At 36.9% G+C, this 18840-nt stretch overlaps 1 protein-coding gene and 1 pseudogene across 1 annotated transcript; both read right to left on the bottom strand.

Annotated features, from left to right (window-relative positions):
• Positions 1–1374: 1374 nt before the first annotated feature.
• Positions 1375–2816, bottom strand: LOC126789438 (serine/threonine-protein kinase UCN). The gene has a single exon (XM_050515592.1). The coding sequence runs from the start codon at positions 2790–2792 to the stop codon at positions 1545–1547; it is 1248 nt and encodes a 415-aa protein (XP_050371549.1). The 5' UTR covers positions 2793–2816; the 3' UTR covers positions 1375–1544.
• A 12636-nt stretch (positions 2817–15452) lies between these two features.
• LOC126789450 (FCS-Like Zinc finger 5-like) lies at positions 15453–16002 on the bottom strand (annotated as a pseudogene).
• Positions 16003–18840: the final 2838 nt, after the last annotated feature.

The following is an 18840-nucleotide window of genomic DNA, read 5'->3' as shown; positions in this document are numbered from 1 at the left end:
ATTATAAAATGATTAAAATCTAGTCACCTGACGGTAAAATTTAAAGTACTTCTACAGTCCTCAAAGCTAGTTAATTTTTTTTTTGCACACGGGTGGTCCCTATATTATGCCAAAATTATAAAACCACGTGCTTTTGGGGTTTTCCAGGTTATCCCCTCCTCATCAAAATTCTATTAAATTGAAGACCCTTTAGAATTTCACGACTTTACATTTAGGTCCATCATGCATGCTTTTGTAGCTTCATTGGCTCTGATTATTATGCCAATATAGAAACACACAGGTTTTGCGGTACTATAATCAAATTAAGAGGGCATATATTACGAATTTCCTTTCCAAGTTAAAGAAGGAATAATTCTCAATTTGGTGGTGGGAAAGTTATAATCATTGCTAATATATCTTTCAATTGGGTGCTATAGATGAAAGTCATATGAATTGTTTGGGAAAGTTGGAACTAGAGAGGATAATCTACTATTATCCAGCGTAATTTAAGATCATTTTGTCCCCTAATGATAACATTCTCATATCATCCAAAGTAATCTTTATATCTTGCTACAACCACAAGTCTAAGTCTACTCCCATAATTAAATAAACTATTTTCCAAGTTAGCAAATGAGTCATTGTGAATGAGGTAGGTTGTACATGTTTTTGGAGCTCATGTACTGCTCATTGTAAATGAGGTAGCTTGTGCATGTTTTTTGGGCTCATGTACGCATTTGCATGAAATCCATAAATTATTTTAAAACAAGGGATCACATTCTCACAAGTATATAGTATGAATACAATGATGTACGTTTCAGTGTTTCTTACTCAAATTTCTTTAAAGAGCATTGATATGAATGATGCATTTTCGTTGCTTGAGAAATTGAAATTAAAAAAAAAACAATCTTGATGTGTTATTTAACAATACGTTTGTGCTTTAACTTGACACATATAATGTTTAACAATAAGTTATTTGTTGATGTTAGGGTCATGAACAACATAAGCAATCACATTCAATTACTTGTTCACGTGTGAAAGGAATCCAAACCATGATTCCCAATAATGTTGATCGATGGCTTAATTTGCTATATTTCCACCCTTCACAGAACAACAAAAATATAGTTGCTATAATTTTATGTGGTTTAAGTAAAACGGGAAATGACCTACATCATTTCTAAATCCCCACCAACAATCTTTTCCATGAAGAAAGTAGCTTTTACCATTGCAATAACCAAAGTAGTCATGAGTCATAACTCATGAACAAGTTAAACGAACCTTGCACAGAAGGGTTTTCTTTCATTTCAAACTTCACCCCATCTTTGATCATCACTTAATCTCACCTTACCTTACGTTAAAGATATACTCCAACTATATGAGCCGGAAAACACTCACCGCGGTGGCCGGAGCATAGACAAAGCTACCGGGAAATTTTATACACCGTATAAACTGCTATACAAATACAAAGTCTAAATCTGAAACTAGTCTATACTAACAACATTCTAACCAGTTATTCTATTGTACAACAAGTGTACGTACGTAAGTACATTAAATCCTCCCCACACGTGTCAAAACTCGGCAAACTGACAATCCGGCGAAGGCGGCATCGACGACGGAGGAGCCCTTAATTTTTGAAGTAACTCCCTCACGCTCGCTCCACATTTCTCGGAGTCCCGCGTCCTCTCCGTTACGTCCTCCTCCCTCGGCGGAATAAACGGAGCCCGCGAAACTTCCGTCAGTAGGTCCCACCTCACCCCGCGGAAAAACTCATGCTCTTTGATCTCGCACGCGCCTCTCACGTACCCTAACCTCCTTGTGGGGTCCTTATGTAACAGCCGTTCGATCAAGTCCGTCAGCGCCGTCCGTCGACCCACGAACTCCGGCGTCCTCGTCACCACGTTACGGAAAGTCTCCTTCCGGCTCTTCCCCTTAAACGGCGTCATACCGTAGAGGCACTCGTAGGCTAAAATCCCCAACGCCCACCAGTCCACGGCGAAATCGTGACCCTCGCCGCGGAGGATCTCCGGGGAGACGTACTCCACGGTGCCGACGAACGAGTTGGCCCGTTCCCCGTTGTCGGAGAAGCTCGGCTTGCGGCGGCAGACGGGGCTGACCCGGGCGGACTTGGCCTTCTTTAACAACCCTACTCCGGCCGCCTTGGATTTCTTGTTGTCGTTGATAATGGTGATCCAGCGCGTGAGGCTCCCGCGGGACTTTCGCCGCGTGTCCTCCGCAGCGTTGTCCGCGGCACTAGCGACTGTTTTAACGGCTTGGTGGTTGAGGCTTCTGGAAAGGTCGAAGTCCGTGAGGGTCACGTGACCCGAGTGTTGGATCAGCACGTTTTCCGGCTTCAAGTCACGGTAAGCGAGCCCCATGGTATGGAGGTGCTCGAGCGCGCAGACGATCTCGGCGAGGTAGAAGCGGAGCACGGCGGGGGAGAAGACGCGGTCGTTTTGGAAGTGGCGGAGGGCGTTGAGGTCGCCGCCGGAGCAGTAAGGGACGGCCCATCCGAGATACTCGTCGCATTCGAAGGAGCCGAGGAGGGAGGGGAGGAAGGGATGAAGGTTTTCCGGGTCGGAGAGGCGGGTGAGGACCTGGACCTCCCACCGGGCGCGGCGGTCGGCGTCGGGCTTGGTGCGGAGGAGGGACTTGTCGACGAGTTTGAGAGCGAAAGGGGAGGCGGCGGAGGGGTCGGATTTTGGGTCGTAGACTAGGTAAACTGTGCCCATGGCTCCCTTGCCAAGGAAGCTGATGGGCTTGAGGGTGTCGAGGTCGAGCTCCGGCGAGAAATGCGACGGTAGTGGAATCTCCTCCATCGTTTTAGAGTTTTGAGAGAGAGAGAGAGAGAGAGAGATTGAAAGATTTTGGAGTTGGTTTTGGCTTATATAGGGCGAAGATTGTACGTACGTCTCTGTTGGGGTGACGCTTTTTTTTTTTGGTTTCATATTTTTGTTTGGTTTGTTTTTTGCGCGTATTTTTGGGTAGAGATTTTTTTTGGATTCATTTCCCTATAAACCCGAGTGTTGGATAACTGAGACTAATGCAAGGATTGAAAATAGGAGGAATTTCCATCCATAATAGTTGTTAAACAATATTCTTAAAAACGGCCGCCTAGGCCGTCATGTGGTGCTTAGTCGTTAGGCGGTGGGTCACCGTTGCATTTTTAATCAATTTGGTTGTTCATGGCGATCGGGTGATTAGGCGGCCGTTTAGGCGGTTTGACTTTAATTTTTGTTAATCTTATATTTTTGGATTTGAGGGTTAGGCCATTTTTTATTGTAAAAAAAATATTTACATTTTATTCTAAAATTCTAATATTGTGGTATGAATTTTGGATGAGTTGAAACTATTTTGATTTATGAACATTAATATTTAGTACTTTTTTACTCATTATATATTTTTAATCATATAAATAATATTAAAAACATGTATAAAAATTAAAAATATATTTAATAATTAAAAATCGCCTAAGCGCCGTCTAGGCGGCCGCCTAGCGTTTTTTCGAACCTTGATTTTAAATAACACAATTTAGTTTAGGTGTGGAGTGTGATATATGATGTGAGATTAATTCTTACTTTAAATTGGTCGCATTTAGAGTATAACAACGTTATTTTGGTGTCGTTTTGAGATAAAAAATTTCATATTTTGATCAATACATGATGATGTCTAATGTCGTAGTATATCCATGAGTAAGTACAAATTAAGAAATGAAAATATTAGATCATATAGGTTAATTAGCGGTGAAGCAGATAAAGAGGTAAATATGTAGAACATTCTATGCTCTTTTTACTTAGTATTTATGTGTTTGGTAATGTGACTGAAACTAAAGTGTTCAAACTTCTGTTAGTTAAAATTAACTTGTGTCCGTAAAACATTTGAATGAATAATGAAAAATGGACAATCCATCTATTTATACATGAGTTGTACGTACTCATCCACAAGTATTGTCACAAAAGATTCCCTCTGTGATATAATTCAGAAATATGCACAAAATCAAAAACGAAAACTTACTCATCTCTACTCTTTAGTTTCTTTTCCGGTGCACTCATCTTCATCATTCATTCTCTGCCTCATCTTTTCTTCCTTTCTCTTTCATTTAAGAAGTAAATCTTATAATCCAAAACCAAAAAATGCCACAAAACGAATCCTATACGGCTATACTAGCAATTAAAACTATAAATTATTCTTAAGTTGATTCAAGATGGTGAAGTTCTAATTTGTAATAAACAACATACTATATAACTTGAAATCCAAGTTTCCAAGTTCCAACCTACCTCTTATCGGCTATCGCCCATGATAGATATATTGTATATGTGCATAGCTAGCTTGCAGTGTAGTAGATATATAAATATAGACTAGCTACTAAACATCTTCTAATATCGACTATAGCCACTATGTAAAGTACACCCGCAAGTGTTTCGGTGCTTTGCCATTAGAAAATGAGAGAATCCATAATGCTTCATTTCCTTATACTACCAAATATGGAGGTCTCGAGTGCAATGAGTTGGATAAAGTCGATGTAATTAAGCTATTTCTTTGTTGAAGAAAGTAGGGCACACGTGTAACAAGACATAAACAAATTAAAATGATGCATAGAGCCAAACCCAATTACAAAACAAAATTGTTCGAACGTACGCTCTCACATGGAAGGCATCCCATTCCCCATAATCTAAGGGCCAACGTGCACCCTCTCATCTATTCTCTTCACTTTCTTGTATGAATGTCCTCACTATATATCTAATTCTCATATTTATTAATTAACTGGGATATAATTAGTTAAATCTCAATCTGGATTATAAGTTTTTCTTTAGAATATCAATCTTTTGTTTCTTGCATTATTAAAGTGTTCATGTGTGTTGCACTAACATAACAATAACATGAATCTGACCTTGATGATTTGATTAGAGGAGAGTTGGTAATATTTAGGGACATGTCGCCTGTCGCGTTATGGTTTTTGGCCCCTAGAATTAAGGCAAGTCCCTTCATGGAACTATATGCCCCCTAGACTTGATCTCAGGCCTCATCAGGGAAGTTATTGCCCTTTGTTTATAACTACTAGCGTCCAATGGCTGCTTGGAGTTAAACATTGTTCCTATCAATCTATAATACTTCATCATTTTTACTCTTGGATTAACCGCTAGGGATGTAACAAGCTGATAGCTGCTACACACACACACACACTATCGTAGCTTCACGCACAAGGATTTATATTCCATGATATATAATGTGTGTTTCGAGGAGGAGTGTAAGATAACTGCAAAGAAGTTTGATATACGAGTATTCATGCTTGTTTGTGTATATATATGAATCGACAATGAATATGTAATTTTAGCCTCTTGTTATATCATCAATTATCTACGTGGTATTAATATTTGATCATTTCACTGGTGTTGCTGTTGTAAAGCACTATGATCAAAAGAGAAAAAAATATATCATAAACGATCGAGAAGCCACAAGCTTAGTATGATCTGTAATAAAAGAAAATTGCAAAAATCATAAGGCTAAAAGAAACAGCATCCACAAGATTGGACCATCAAAGTGTGAAGAAACATTAATAGGTAAAAGAACTAGCTAACAACATATGTGACCCTCATACGTACTATTGAGGTAAGAGAACCTTTTTTTTTTTTATCACTAGGTAAGAGAACTTTGGTGCATAGAATCCGTTAGAATTTAAAAACTTAATGTTTGTTCAAGTGGGAAATTTCCTATGCACCACCCAAGTTCGTAAACAAATTAGAGATACGGAAGATATTTAGGATACACCACTGCTTTCATATAGGATTTTGAACTATAATTAATCTTGATTTCTTTAATGACTACCATATTGTTAAGTCAACAACTAGCTAGTAGAATCTTTTTTTTTAGGATGAAAAGAATGCAGAGCAGACTCTCTAAACAATTTCAAAATATGACGTGGGGCTTCTAACGCATTAAAAAACTTATATTCGAAACGCACCAGATTTCTAATAATCCAAATAAACTAAATTAGATTACAGGAGACTAGAAACCAAAGTTGACGTTTAGGTTTTGGGAACGTTGAAACACCAACACCATTAAACACTTCATCAAGGGTACCCCAATGCGAGAATAAATGAGAAAATAGAAGACAAACTCATTTCCATAAAGCCACAATTTCAGAATAATGCAAAAAAAGATGTGTATCTGATTCCGCATGACTTCCACAAAAGGAGCAACGAGATGGAAGTGAACAACCTCGCTGTTGTAAAAACTCATCAGTTAGTAAACGCCCATGAAGAGCCTTCCAAACAACAAGAGTTTTGTGGGGTTTAATTGCTTTACTCCAGATCACTTTCCCCTAATCTTTATGCTCACCATGATTTGAGAAGAAAATAAAAGCTTATTTTGCTGTCATAATTCTTGAGGAGGAGTGCGGCCATAAAAGAGAGTCAGATGTGTCTGCATCAGACATAACATTTTTTTACATTTTTTTAACTAGCTAGTATAATCGATACTCATACTGATAGGCACAATAGTTATTGGAATCTTCAACCCAATCATTGGAAAAAACATTTCGATTTGTAAATCTGTTACTGGAGAGCAATATTTATATGTATATAATGTACATGGTATAGATGCCTAGAAATAGAGAACAGTATTACTTGGTATTATACTGATCGGAATAGTGATTAATTTTGGTTCTGATTTGGTGGTGCTGTTGGAGCAAACCCACCCTTGTTATAATAACTTTTGGGAGGTTTAGATAACAAGAGTTGGTATATAGCAGAGTATATGCTAAGAGCACTACTAAGACGGCACAATATGACGTCAGATTCAACGTCACAATCTTATGTGACATGCACTGTTACATTGTCACGTTAATAATTAAAATAATTATTAAATTTTATTTTTAAATGAAAAGACAATCACATCCTTATTAATCCAACGGCTCTAGATCATTATAAAAATTATACTTTTGTGGTTCTTTTTTTATCACATGTTATTTTCATCACGATAATGTTTGTAAATACAAACGTAGGCTTGAAATATATATATATATATATATATATATAGTCCCTATCCAGAGTGAAGGTTCACTCTGAAATTTCAGAGTGAAGTTCTAATTTTGGCACACTTTTCGGTCAAATTTTTTCACCATAAGTGATTCAATATTTAGATATGCTATTCAAGATCATCTCTATAAAGTTTCATCCAATTTGACAATGATTTGAGCTTTCAAAATTGAGATTTACACGAACGGTTCACGTTGAACAGTTTTAATTCATTCATTGATTTAATCTAATTTCAATACCTTAACGATGTCCGAATTAGATGAAATTTTGTAGAGATGATCTTGAATAGCATACCTAAATATTGAATCGCTTATGGTGAAAAATTTTAACCGAAAAGTGTGCCAAAATTAGAACTTCACTCCGAAACTTCAGAGTGAACCTTCACTCTGGATAGGGACTGTATATATATATGTGTGTGTGTGTGTGTGTGTGTGCGCGCGCGCGTAATAAATATTTTCAAAATTAAATTCATCCGATAAAAATATAGATGTGTGTATCCTAAATAATTTTGTTAGAGATTTTTTTATATTCTTGTAATCTAATTAATAATTCGATAGGGAATATATGGTAATCGTACTAATTAATTATAGTCATTAGTATCATTCGTAAATGTAAATAAATTTTAGAAACTGAAAAGTCATGAATTAAATTTGAAATTTTTTGACATATTTAGTGACAGAAAAATGAGATTTTTTTGGTAAGATTCTTAATTAAGAGGATACACAAATTCAAAGAAAGTTGATTAATTCAATTAGATGAAAATTTTTTGGTAAGATTATTTTGTTTTACTAATTAATTATCCCTTAATTATTGCTGAAATCATCTTTAATAAATAAATGATAAAAATTAAATTATTACAAGGATATGATTGTCTTTTTATTTAAAAATATAATTTTTTAATATTTTAATTACTGACGTGGAATGATGTTGTAACATGCTAAATAAGATTATGACGCTAGATTTGACGCCATATTGTGACGCTAAAACAATTTACAAACGGTAATTAGCCGTAGCAATTCGTTAGTTCGATCCCACAAATAACTGATAATTAATTCGCAATATTATTGCCTTATTGGCTATATATATAATAGACATGCACGTTTTCCTTCAAACAGCATACATGAATTAATTTGTTGCATGTACAGTACAGGTTATACATGAGCGATCACTAAAGTTCCACATACGTACCTGTTGTTATTCGATATTTTGATTTCGGTTGATTCCTCTAATCCTCTAGCTATGTATAACAGACAGCTGGGAAAACGAACGCACTCCGATCCAAAATTTACACAAAAACTTTCAAGAACAGGAATGATTTTGTCTACCAATAAACGAAATGTGTACTGTCTTCTTCAACATATGCAGTTCGTTTCTGCAACTCAGTCTGTCTACAGTTTTGCTGCACTATCCACATCAGAATATAAGCAACAAAACTGGATGAGGTCTTACTCCCCCTGGACTTACCTGGAATGTATATTCTGTAGGGATCATCAAACAAAACTGGTTTATCTTCATTCAGTGCCATGCATATCCAAGCCACATGATGTGTCCCGATACAGCAATACACCATTAAACCATTGCTCGAGTCTTTCTTGTCGACTAATTTCACATTGAATGCTATGTTACGTATTAGCATTGTGTGTGTGTGTGTGTATATATATATATATATATATATATATATATATATATATATATATCAACCCAATAAATATAACCATTCCAAATGATAGTGTTGGACTTGATTTATTAGATTGATTTATGGTAACAACCGAGTAAATAACCATTCCAAATGATAGTAAAATTATGATATATTCAGACTCAATTTAAGGAATTAAACTCGAACTTATACTTATCTAATTATCTTGAAGTTGATTGTTCCTAAACTCGAACATAGTAAAACCTAATTGTTCGTGGATCTTCAATTACTGACATATCTCTATCAAAGCCACATGTCGTATTTTAGTGCAGCAACAAGATCAGAAAGGGAACTAAAGCAGGTTATGTGTATGTATAAAGAAGTTAATTAGTTTTGATAGTAATGTTTCAATGTGACAAAAAAGATGTATAGGCACCTATATGAAAATGACCTAGCTATATGTGCTATTAAAATTTGATGCACCTCACATGCTGCATTCATTATATTGATCGTTACCTTATATTAAATTTTGGTCCTACTTGTAGCAACCTGGTCGATAATGCCATGTATAAGCCACAAAATTTTATAGTTATGCTGAAGAACCTAGTTTGATATTATCTTTTTCACATTTTTGTGGACTATAAGTATAAGATACGATCACTGATCACATCGTAGCTCTGGGGCTCTGGGGAATGTTCTTTGTGAGTCCATAAAAGGAACTTAACATGGCATGGTAACAACTAATTAACGACACATGTATGGTTTAATTAGGGTTTTAGGGCAAACATGTGTAGTTATTATGTGAAATCCTTATACTGCATTGAAGTAACTCGTGCGCAAAACGTCAAATCCGCATGGAAGGATCAAAGGATGGCTGTGATCGACTTATGTCGATCTCCAGTCCAAATAAGATAGTAATCAGCTTAAATTAATCATGATTAGCGAATCTTGACTAACAGCTCCTTGAGATGACACAATATTGCTATTAACAACGAAGATCCGTCTAACTCTCAATGTTTTCTTCGTAAAAAACCTCTCTGTTGGGTTGGATACCCATCCGGCCATGGTGGATATATTTTGCGTGGAATGAATGCATGGTTTAATAGTTGTGAATTTATGATGGGAATTTACGCATGGTAGTTAATGCATAGTTAAATTCATGAAATGTACGTCTATTAGTATTCCTAGATAGTTAAGGAGGGAGACTTCTATCAAGTATACATAGCTGTGAAAAGGTGAAAGAAGGATCTTCAAGACGTAGAAGATATATAGGGGGAGTTGTGTTCAAGGGTGTGTATAGTTAGCTCTTGGGGTAGAGTTGTTTTCTAGGTTGAGAGAGCGTGTATAATGGGTATCATATTGAGTACAAGGGCTTGAGTTGTGTACAAAGTTGAGCATCGTAATCTTGTACTTGTGCACTTATCTCATATGAAGGTGAAACTCTCCAAGAATGCATGCCTACATTTGCCGATCGCGAGCCTCTTGAAATCTTTTGTGTTCTTAGCCTGTTCATTTTTTTTCATTGCATCTCTTTTTTCTAGTACTTGCTTGGCGGAGGATTAATCTAATAACACTCTACGTTTATATGCGGGAAATACAGTAGAAAATGATGTCATCTATTCGATTGATGATGGCATTCCTAATTGACTAAGATCAAATAAACTCCCAATTTTTTTTTAACTATTAGTTTCTCTCTAGTGTGAAGTGTGAGATATGATGATGGATTTAGGTGTTAGCACATAGCCAACAATAAACGAGGAATTCTTTGGGAAAGGGATCCTCATGAGCTCCCAAGTCCCACCTAATACGTACCCCATTTATTCTAACTTTAGGTTGCACAAAATCTTAGTCATGACTCATGACTGGTTTTCTTTTTTGGAATAGTTATATATGAAGTGTCTTTGGAGCCTAACTAGCTCTGGTACTGGGAACATTATAACCCCACCAAGAACTGTTTTAAACCGCTTGAAATTTTTTTACCTTTGAAGTTTCATAAGATGTGTTCCTGTCGTCATCATTTGGTGGGAGAAAATGTAAGCTTCCACCTAAGTTCAAAGCGAAAGGAATTGAAAGGGAAAAATCTACTAATTATATTCCCTCCACCATGTCAAAGTTTGGAACATATGTAACTTTAAAGAAATTTTCTTATATGCTTGGTCATGATGCCTCTGTCGGCCATGATTCCACCATCAAAAGTTTAGGAAAATTCTCATTTCTTTCTTTAACTGAAAAAATTGTTGGGGACGGGGAAGTGGCTATCTAAGTGTGACATTCAAGTACTTTGATCTTGAATTGTTCGTGGTTGATCATTTAAGTAATCAAAATGTTAAACACAAGTGGAAGTTAGACTGAGTAAATGATTTAAAAAGAGGCATAAGTCCCATTATGTATCTGAGGGATTATATGCATACTTAGAATACGCACCTAACTATTTTGCGTGGACATTAATTCAGATCTACATTAGAAATAATTAGATTTAATTATAACGGACAACAAGTTGAGTCTAGAGTACAAAGTACCCTGATTATCAACTACATATATGTGTTCCGGGAAGCAAATTTTGTAGATAATAATCATAATACGCTTGCTACAATCGGTCAGGGATGACTATTCCCCGTTCTTGGGAAACACTGTTTTTGCCGAGTGTCCTGTTAGCTATCAACTTCGACCACTTTGGGACTAATTGCTCCAAATTTTGAAGGACCCCAAATATAACTTGGACGTAACAATAGATAAGCATGATTATTACTGATCCAATTATGTATTGCATCTTGGATGTATAGTATCGTAAGCCCTTGATGAGATAGTGATTTCGAAATAACAAGTGGCATGCATGGATGGTTAAATTTTGGTGACCAATATCATCAATTAATGTCAGAAAGAGTAATCATAAGGTACATCCATTTTTGCATGCTTTCTTTGGGCACTGACCATGAGTCCATGACAACTCTGTAAAAATCGATATGCACGTCTTCTGCAGCTGGCTGCAAATGCATATCCAGCTTAGGTATTTTCACGATGGCCGGACAAAGAAGAAAACCTTGTACGTTTCTGATATACTGCCACCACACTACTACAGAAAGTAGAAAAAAGCTAGGGTTCGAGTGAGTGCTTTCGATAGCCTTTTGTTTCTTACTTTCGTGTTTGTGGGTATTTAATTATTATGGTTATTATTGTGGAGGTTGTGATAACATGGATGAATTCAAGTAGAATATCATTACAAGCGATTAGGAAAGATTGCCAATATAGTAGAGAGCATGATGAGTCTACGATCTGCGCGCTACGTGCTATTTTATGATATGGTATAGATCATCTGTCTAATTCCTTGCTTTACAATTATTGAAGTAGCAATGTCATTGCTTATCATGTTAGTAGAAGTATAACCTCTTGATTAGACTATTATTAATTAACTATTCATCAAACTTTCGTTTGAAGTGAGAGTGAAAGGAGGAAGCAGTGGTACAAATAGGGCTGTTGATTCCATTTTCCTTTATAATGAAGGCATAATAAGATATAATGCTATATATTAGTGTTAATCTTAAAAATTAATTCTCTTTGAAGTGCAACCGAAGCCCCAAAGGTAAACGTAAAACCAAATGAAGCGTATAGGAGACAAGGAACTTATAGTTGATCTGATATGGTATCAATTTTACATGCTTCTTAAGGTACGAATGTAGCTTTGTACGTTCGTGATAATTAACTCTTATTTACATGCATTTCCACTATAGATAAGATCTCGCAATTCACGCACACATTATGCATGTCGAAATAATGCGATCATACTAGCTTGCTCCACAACCAATTAATGTAAGAGAAAAATATAATAGTAATTCGATCGATCGTACTTCTCCACCACCAATTAGTAGTAGTTACATTCTCAAATTATCGAAATTCAATTTATCAGTGGATAATCTATTATTTGGATGGAGAACTAATTAATCATTAAGCAATCAATTGGACCAAGTTCCTAATTAAGGACTACTGTTCGAGCTGGGAAAACGGATCATCTTCAGAGAACAATCAGACTGCCCCGGCACCGAATCCTGGACGGTTCAGCCCATTCGTTCTCTGTTGTTGTTGGCGCGCCAGTACCTTTGAGTTAGGTACAACTGTTGCTTTGGTTGACAATGTTTGCGCTCCACGTACTGTCTTCCTCTCAGACGATTGCTCCACAGTTGCTGATAAACCGCTGAAGTTCGAATGAACTATACACAACCGGAGTTGCTAGGTACCTTTCACTCCACCTCAAGTAGATGGCCGATCTTACTTTTGACCGCTTGGGGAAAAGCATAGCTTATACTGTGTCGTTAATAGCAGGACTCTCTCGCGAATGAAATTTGCTGACTAGTACAGGCTTTGGGTTTGCTAGAAGCTAGGCTAGCGACTCGATGGACTTGACTCGAATTGCCGAAGTTAATCGGACTTGTTGCTACATACAGCGCGAAGCGTGCATCTGGGTAGCTCCGCTCCGATGGGAGACTTGGTTGCCGAAGTTAATCGGACTTTTACTCCGTTGGGAGATTTTGACTATGCGGTTGCGCGATAGTTTGTTTGACGTTGCGTGTCTCATTCTGTGCCTTCAACCCCTTTATATAGAAAACACCAATGTTCTAAATATCGTTTTTTGTATCGTATCGGTCGAGAGGTAAAACGATATATCGGGGGATATATCGGTTTTATCGGGGATATATCGGTTTTATCGGATTTGCTTATTTTCAATAAAATTTATAAAATTATACTTTAATATGTATCAAATAAACTAAAAAAACGGTACTAAGTAAACTAAAGAAAATAAATACTTGATTTAATGACAATTAAAGTACACGAACGACATTTAATAATAAAAATAGGCATTTAAGAATGATTATTTAGACTTGAAATTCATCATATATATTTAAAATATATAAAGTAAAAATATATATGAAAAAATGAAAAAAAATAAGTTTTTCAAAAAAAAAAAGAGGAAATAAATATTAAAAAATTAAACAAAAATTGAGAAAATAATAAAAAAATCAAAGTTTGACCGATATATCGGAGTTTGACCGATATTTGACCGATATATCGGGGTTTGACCGATATTTGACCGTTGACCGATATAGTCAACCGATATGGCGATATCGTATCGTTTTCTAAATATCGCCGATATATCGGCCGATATATCCGATATTTAGAACACTGGAAAACACAACTTGTTCTTTCTTGCGAATCAAGTCCTCAGAACTTCCTAGTTGATTAAGATTCACCTTCCTTAATCAACTCAGATTCTATACGGCGATAGTCCCCTACATCCACTCTAATTTGACAGGGAATCTTGCTCTGTGACCTTCTTTTCCGCAATCTCAGGGCCAGAGGTTGTCGCGATATACTTTTCCCAAATACCAGGGCTAGAGGAAACCTTGCTTTATGATATACTTTCCCCAAATATCCGGTCCACGGGCCTAAGTGGTCTAGATAATACCGGAGTATTATTTTAGGCCCAAACAACTACCTTGATCGATATCTTGATGACATTTAGTCTTCTCTTATATGGAGCATTGTGATGCACTGTCACGCACAAGTCTACCAACTGAGTCAGTCCCCCCTTTCCAACTGAAATACAGAATGGTCTAAGTCCATGCATGAAGGTAAGGGAGTTGAACTTGATTTATTACGTTAACCCTAAGCTAGCTATGTTCTTCTTAATACATATATACCTAAACCCCACGCAAAACTTTTTTTTTTCAATTCGAGTACATATAATACTTTCTTGATGCTACATATGAATTGGAGTAATTCAGGCATCGTCGATGTATATATATATATATATATATATGAAAATTTTCAGGTGCGGACGTCCGTACCTTACGTGAGATACATATTCGCTGATTCCGGCGACAACAGGCTGCAACGGCGGGGTGGACCACGAAAACCGCACTCCCCACCTCTCGGCGGTCCTGTCTGTGCCGGTTGGAGCTCTATCGGCGACCCACGGCGGCCGAAAATCGCGAAATTGTTGGAATCTGCCCATAAACTTGATTTTTGCAGATTCCGGCCGTTGTGGGTCGCCGATCGAGCTTCGGCCGGCACATATGAGATTGCCGGGAGGTGGGTAGTGCGGCTGTGCTGGTCCGTTGCGCCGTTACGGCATGCCGTCGCCGGAATCGGGACGTCCGCACCTGAAACGGCCTATATATATATATATATATCTAATTTCATTTCGAACATGATGCACGCTTAATTCAGTTAATTGGACCAAGAGTTTTGTTCATTGTCGTTCATTGCTTTGATACTGGCTAGGACTTATCCTTATGTTCTTGTTTCCAGTATCAACTCCCTTTCTGGAAGTGGGGGTCGAAGTAACAGCAGCCTAGCTAATGTGATAAGTTGGGCCCCTAAGATGAATATGAATTAACAAGGTTATCTTTTGATTCTTTTCTGTGCTCGTTCGTTTGACAATCCATCTTGATTATGTACGTTCTGTTGTGTTGTGCATGATTAAATTGTACGCTTTCTCCACACATGTAGATGGTCGACGTAGAAACGGAGATGATTACAAAACTAATTACGTTTGGTGGCCAAAATGAATATAAACTTAATTATGAGGTCTACCGCCATCTTAGAACACAAGGTGATTATAACAATATTGCAAGTATTCTGGAAAATACTGGTAATGACGAATATTACAAAACTAATCATGATAAATGCCCATATTCTCTATTGCAAAAAATGCAGGCTTATACCAGAAACTGATAAAATGCTGGACCGGCTCTGCATGCAGATGTGTATGGAGCTTCTACTGTTTAAAAGAAAAACTATTCTATTCTCTATCACCAAGTAATCTTCAGATTGTTGATCATCTTCTGATGCCATGATAGGGCTTCCGCCGATTGCCCACACATCATCATTTCCCTAACCTTGTCTTCGAGTATCTGTTGGATTCGGCACTCAGAGCTACAGAAAGCTTGCAACGAACTGCAATATCGAAACGAAAGTATAGAAACATCAATACTAATCATTTTGATCATTTTCTTCTTAGCTAAAAAGTAGAAAACTATTTCCAAAAAAACATCACCAGGACATGTAACAAGCTTCACCTGTACATGTAGATCTCATATTTGTCGCCGATCCTCTTCCTACAGAAGGTGCAGTGGTCCAGGAAATGACCTTGAGTGGTAGCACCTGACCACATTGCGAGAGGTGCGCCAGGTTTAGGAGGCATCATGGGAGTTCCTTTTTCTATGACGACGATATGATTGTCGGGCAGCTTCATCTCTTGCCTCGGCTCCTTCGGTGTCTGTTGGTCACTTGGTCGTCCAGGGCGGTCATATCGTCGAAGCTCGTCTTGGAACGAACTAAGCGCATGCGTTTCCCTGTCATTGTATGTCTTAATTGGGTTTTCTCGATCTATTCTTTGGAAACTTTGGCTTAGGGTTTTAGACAAAGAAAATAAGGGTTAGGTTTGTTTCCTTATTTTCCTTGTTTAAAACCCAGTTGAAGCCAATATAGAGTTGGAGGGAAAGATCAATCTCAATTCAGAATATTGATGTTTGAAATGATTGCATATGGGGCAGGTATATATATACTACACAGGTATCATATTGCAAGTGCCAAAGTTAATAAGTCCTGGATTACAACGAATATTAACCGTGAACACGGGCAATACATATGATAATGATACAGCTATTTCGTAAAGTATGGCTTAAAATTTTATTTGATAAGAGTGTGGGTTGGAAGTTCTCAATTTGAACATCAAACCGTTTACGTCATGTCTGTTCATTTCTAAATCACATGCTACCGTAAGTATACAGATACATGATACTATTTGTTTACCCCAAATAGAGGCATATGCTCTGTCGAACTTTCGCACAGTTATAACTAATTAGTCTTTCGGGCGTTCATGAGCAAGTTTTAAAATTAGATTCATCGTCCAAAAAATACATAATAAATGAAATAAAATAAAACAAAATTCAAAACTTTGGGACTCATCTGAGTAGAGTGACCATTTGCTTACCAAATATAAAGCAGTAGTAGAACTCGATATCAATTAGCATGGCTGGACACGATATGAGTGTCAAGAGTCATAGTTCTTATTAGGAGCTAAGTTCCGCTTTGAATTTAGACAGGGAAGTTAACATATTCCATTCGATCAATAATTAGGTCTATATGACAATAATCATCTTTGCAAAGTTTCATCTTTGTAACCCCACTTATAATTCTATCTTCGACTTGTTATCAGCCATTTCCTTTCTCTTCAGTGTACTTATCTGACTATATGAGAACCAGATACTGGTGTAAGAATCCCTGCCTAAGAGAAATGTTGTTCTATCAGCAAGAATCTGCACAAGAACGAGTCAACCTTTTCTCAACTCGAATTAAATACATTGAAATTAAATACTTATATACTCGAATCATATATGATCTTTGGTCAGTAAGTTTTGACCAAAGGATCAGAACTCCCTTTGAGTGATCAGTATATTAACGAACTAGTACGTAGATCCAAGTTCTTGGACAAGTTAGGTTCACCTAAAGGTGAAACTGGACTGTATGAGTGGCAAGTCCCCATTAGAAGCCCAGTCCGGGGAAACCAGAAGGCCAGAATGATCAGGACACCCATAATGATCAACTTGGTGGATTATATATAAAACATCATCTTGGGGTAGAATATTGTTATTCTTACGATAGAATTCATAGAATACCATTTCTGTAGCCTATTGCATTTGTGTATAATGTGGCATAGAAGTTTCATGCATGTTATCAGTTGGGTTTTAATGATTATGGTCACTCCTTCGTTGAATAATATATAACTATATGGGTCTAGTTGAATGAATCGATGTTGAGAAGATATCTTACCCCCTCCAATCTAGGATCCCTGTTAAATAATTTTCACAACATTAGTTACACCCTTTATTTTAGATATATAACGTTATAATATGCTTTATTAATTTGCATAAAACAAGACAATGACATGCACATGCACATTGAGATCTCATTAGCTCAACCAGATGTGCTATCGTTAATCTTTCCATCCTTTTTTACTTATATCGTTATTGAAAAGTTCCCCCATAACTTACGAGGGATTGTCGAGAGTGTGCAACGTACTGGCTTTCATTTATCAGCTGTTTTATATGTAACAAAGAGAATAGACAAGTAAATTAACTAGTTTATTAGTATAAGCATGCAATGCACCAATATTTGATGTGATCAAGTTGCGTGTGTTTTGTTATGGTCCATGGCCTATACCCTTGCTGGTGAATTTTATAGCTGATCACTATCGTGGCCATGCCATTTGACGCCAACAGTTCACGTCTGATCAAATTGTTTGTTTGGGTCTTCGAGAAGTAATATGCAACTCTTTCAAATTGACAAAACATTTTGGTTTCTATTTTCTAGATGTTCATTTTTCTTAAGAATTATGATTTTTCATCGAGTTGATTTATTAAACTCACTAGTCGGAAGAGTGTTTGTGTTGTAGTGACTGTTATCCTCGCATGACATTTGTGTATTACAATACTATCGATAATAACTTCAAAATTATAAATAGTGTAATATGTTTACATAATTATAACATATGTTTTATCTCAAGTTCCAAATCAATGTTAATGACAGAAGCATGATGTCAAGACCAAAGAGGTAAAAGAAAGCAAAATGATTGCAGAGTTGGAAGAAGAATATGGACGCTCTTTCTGCAACATGTATTGTAAAGATAACTTCTACATATACGAGTGATTAACACAATGTAGCTCCGAAATTTTAAGATCACGCCTTGCATAGATTTGGCTATATTTTAGAACTTTAAATTATAGTTATGTATATGTACGTTATGATATCATCTTATTTGGGGCACATATTCAATTAGATATATTTATGTTTGTCAGTCATGTGTTTAATGTTTATGAAACTTTTTTGTTTGTTGTTGCTCTTATTAGCACTAGAAGGCACCATCCTTAGAATTGGTATCCGGTATTCAAATCTCAGGTCTGCCCTGCTTCTTCTCCCAAACTGAGAAAACCTCAACTAGTGCCGCTACCAAACTAACGCTCTATGACACTAGCTAGACATATTTACCATGGCAGTGAACTACCGCTGCCACTCCTACAACCTTGCCTTTCCATGGACAAGGTATCCAACACCACCGTCGGGTATCTAGGCGTTTAAAAGTTAGAATGATCACCTTTACCTTGATAGTCTATCGAACCATCCCAACTTGGGAAAACA

The sequence above is a fragment of the Argentina anserina genome, chromosome 3, assembly GCF_933775445.1.
Source record: "Argentina anserina chromosome 3, drPotAnse1.1, whole genome shotgun sequence".
Lineage (NCBI taxonomy): Eukaryota > Viridiplantae > Streptophyta > Magnoliopsida > Rosales > Rosaceae > Argentina > Argentina anserina.
The sequence above is the reverse complement of the archived record's forward strand: the minus strand, read 5'-3'. Positions and strand labels throughout refer to the sequence as shown.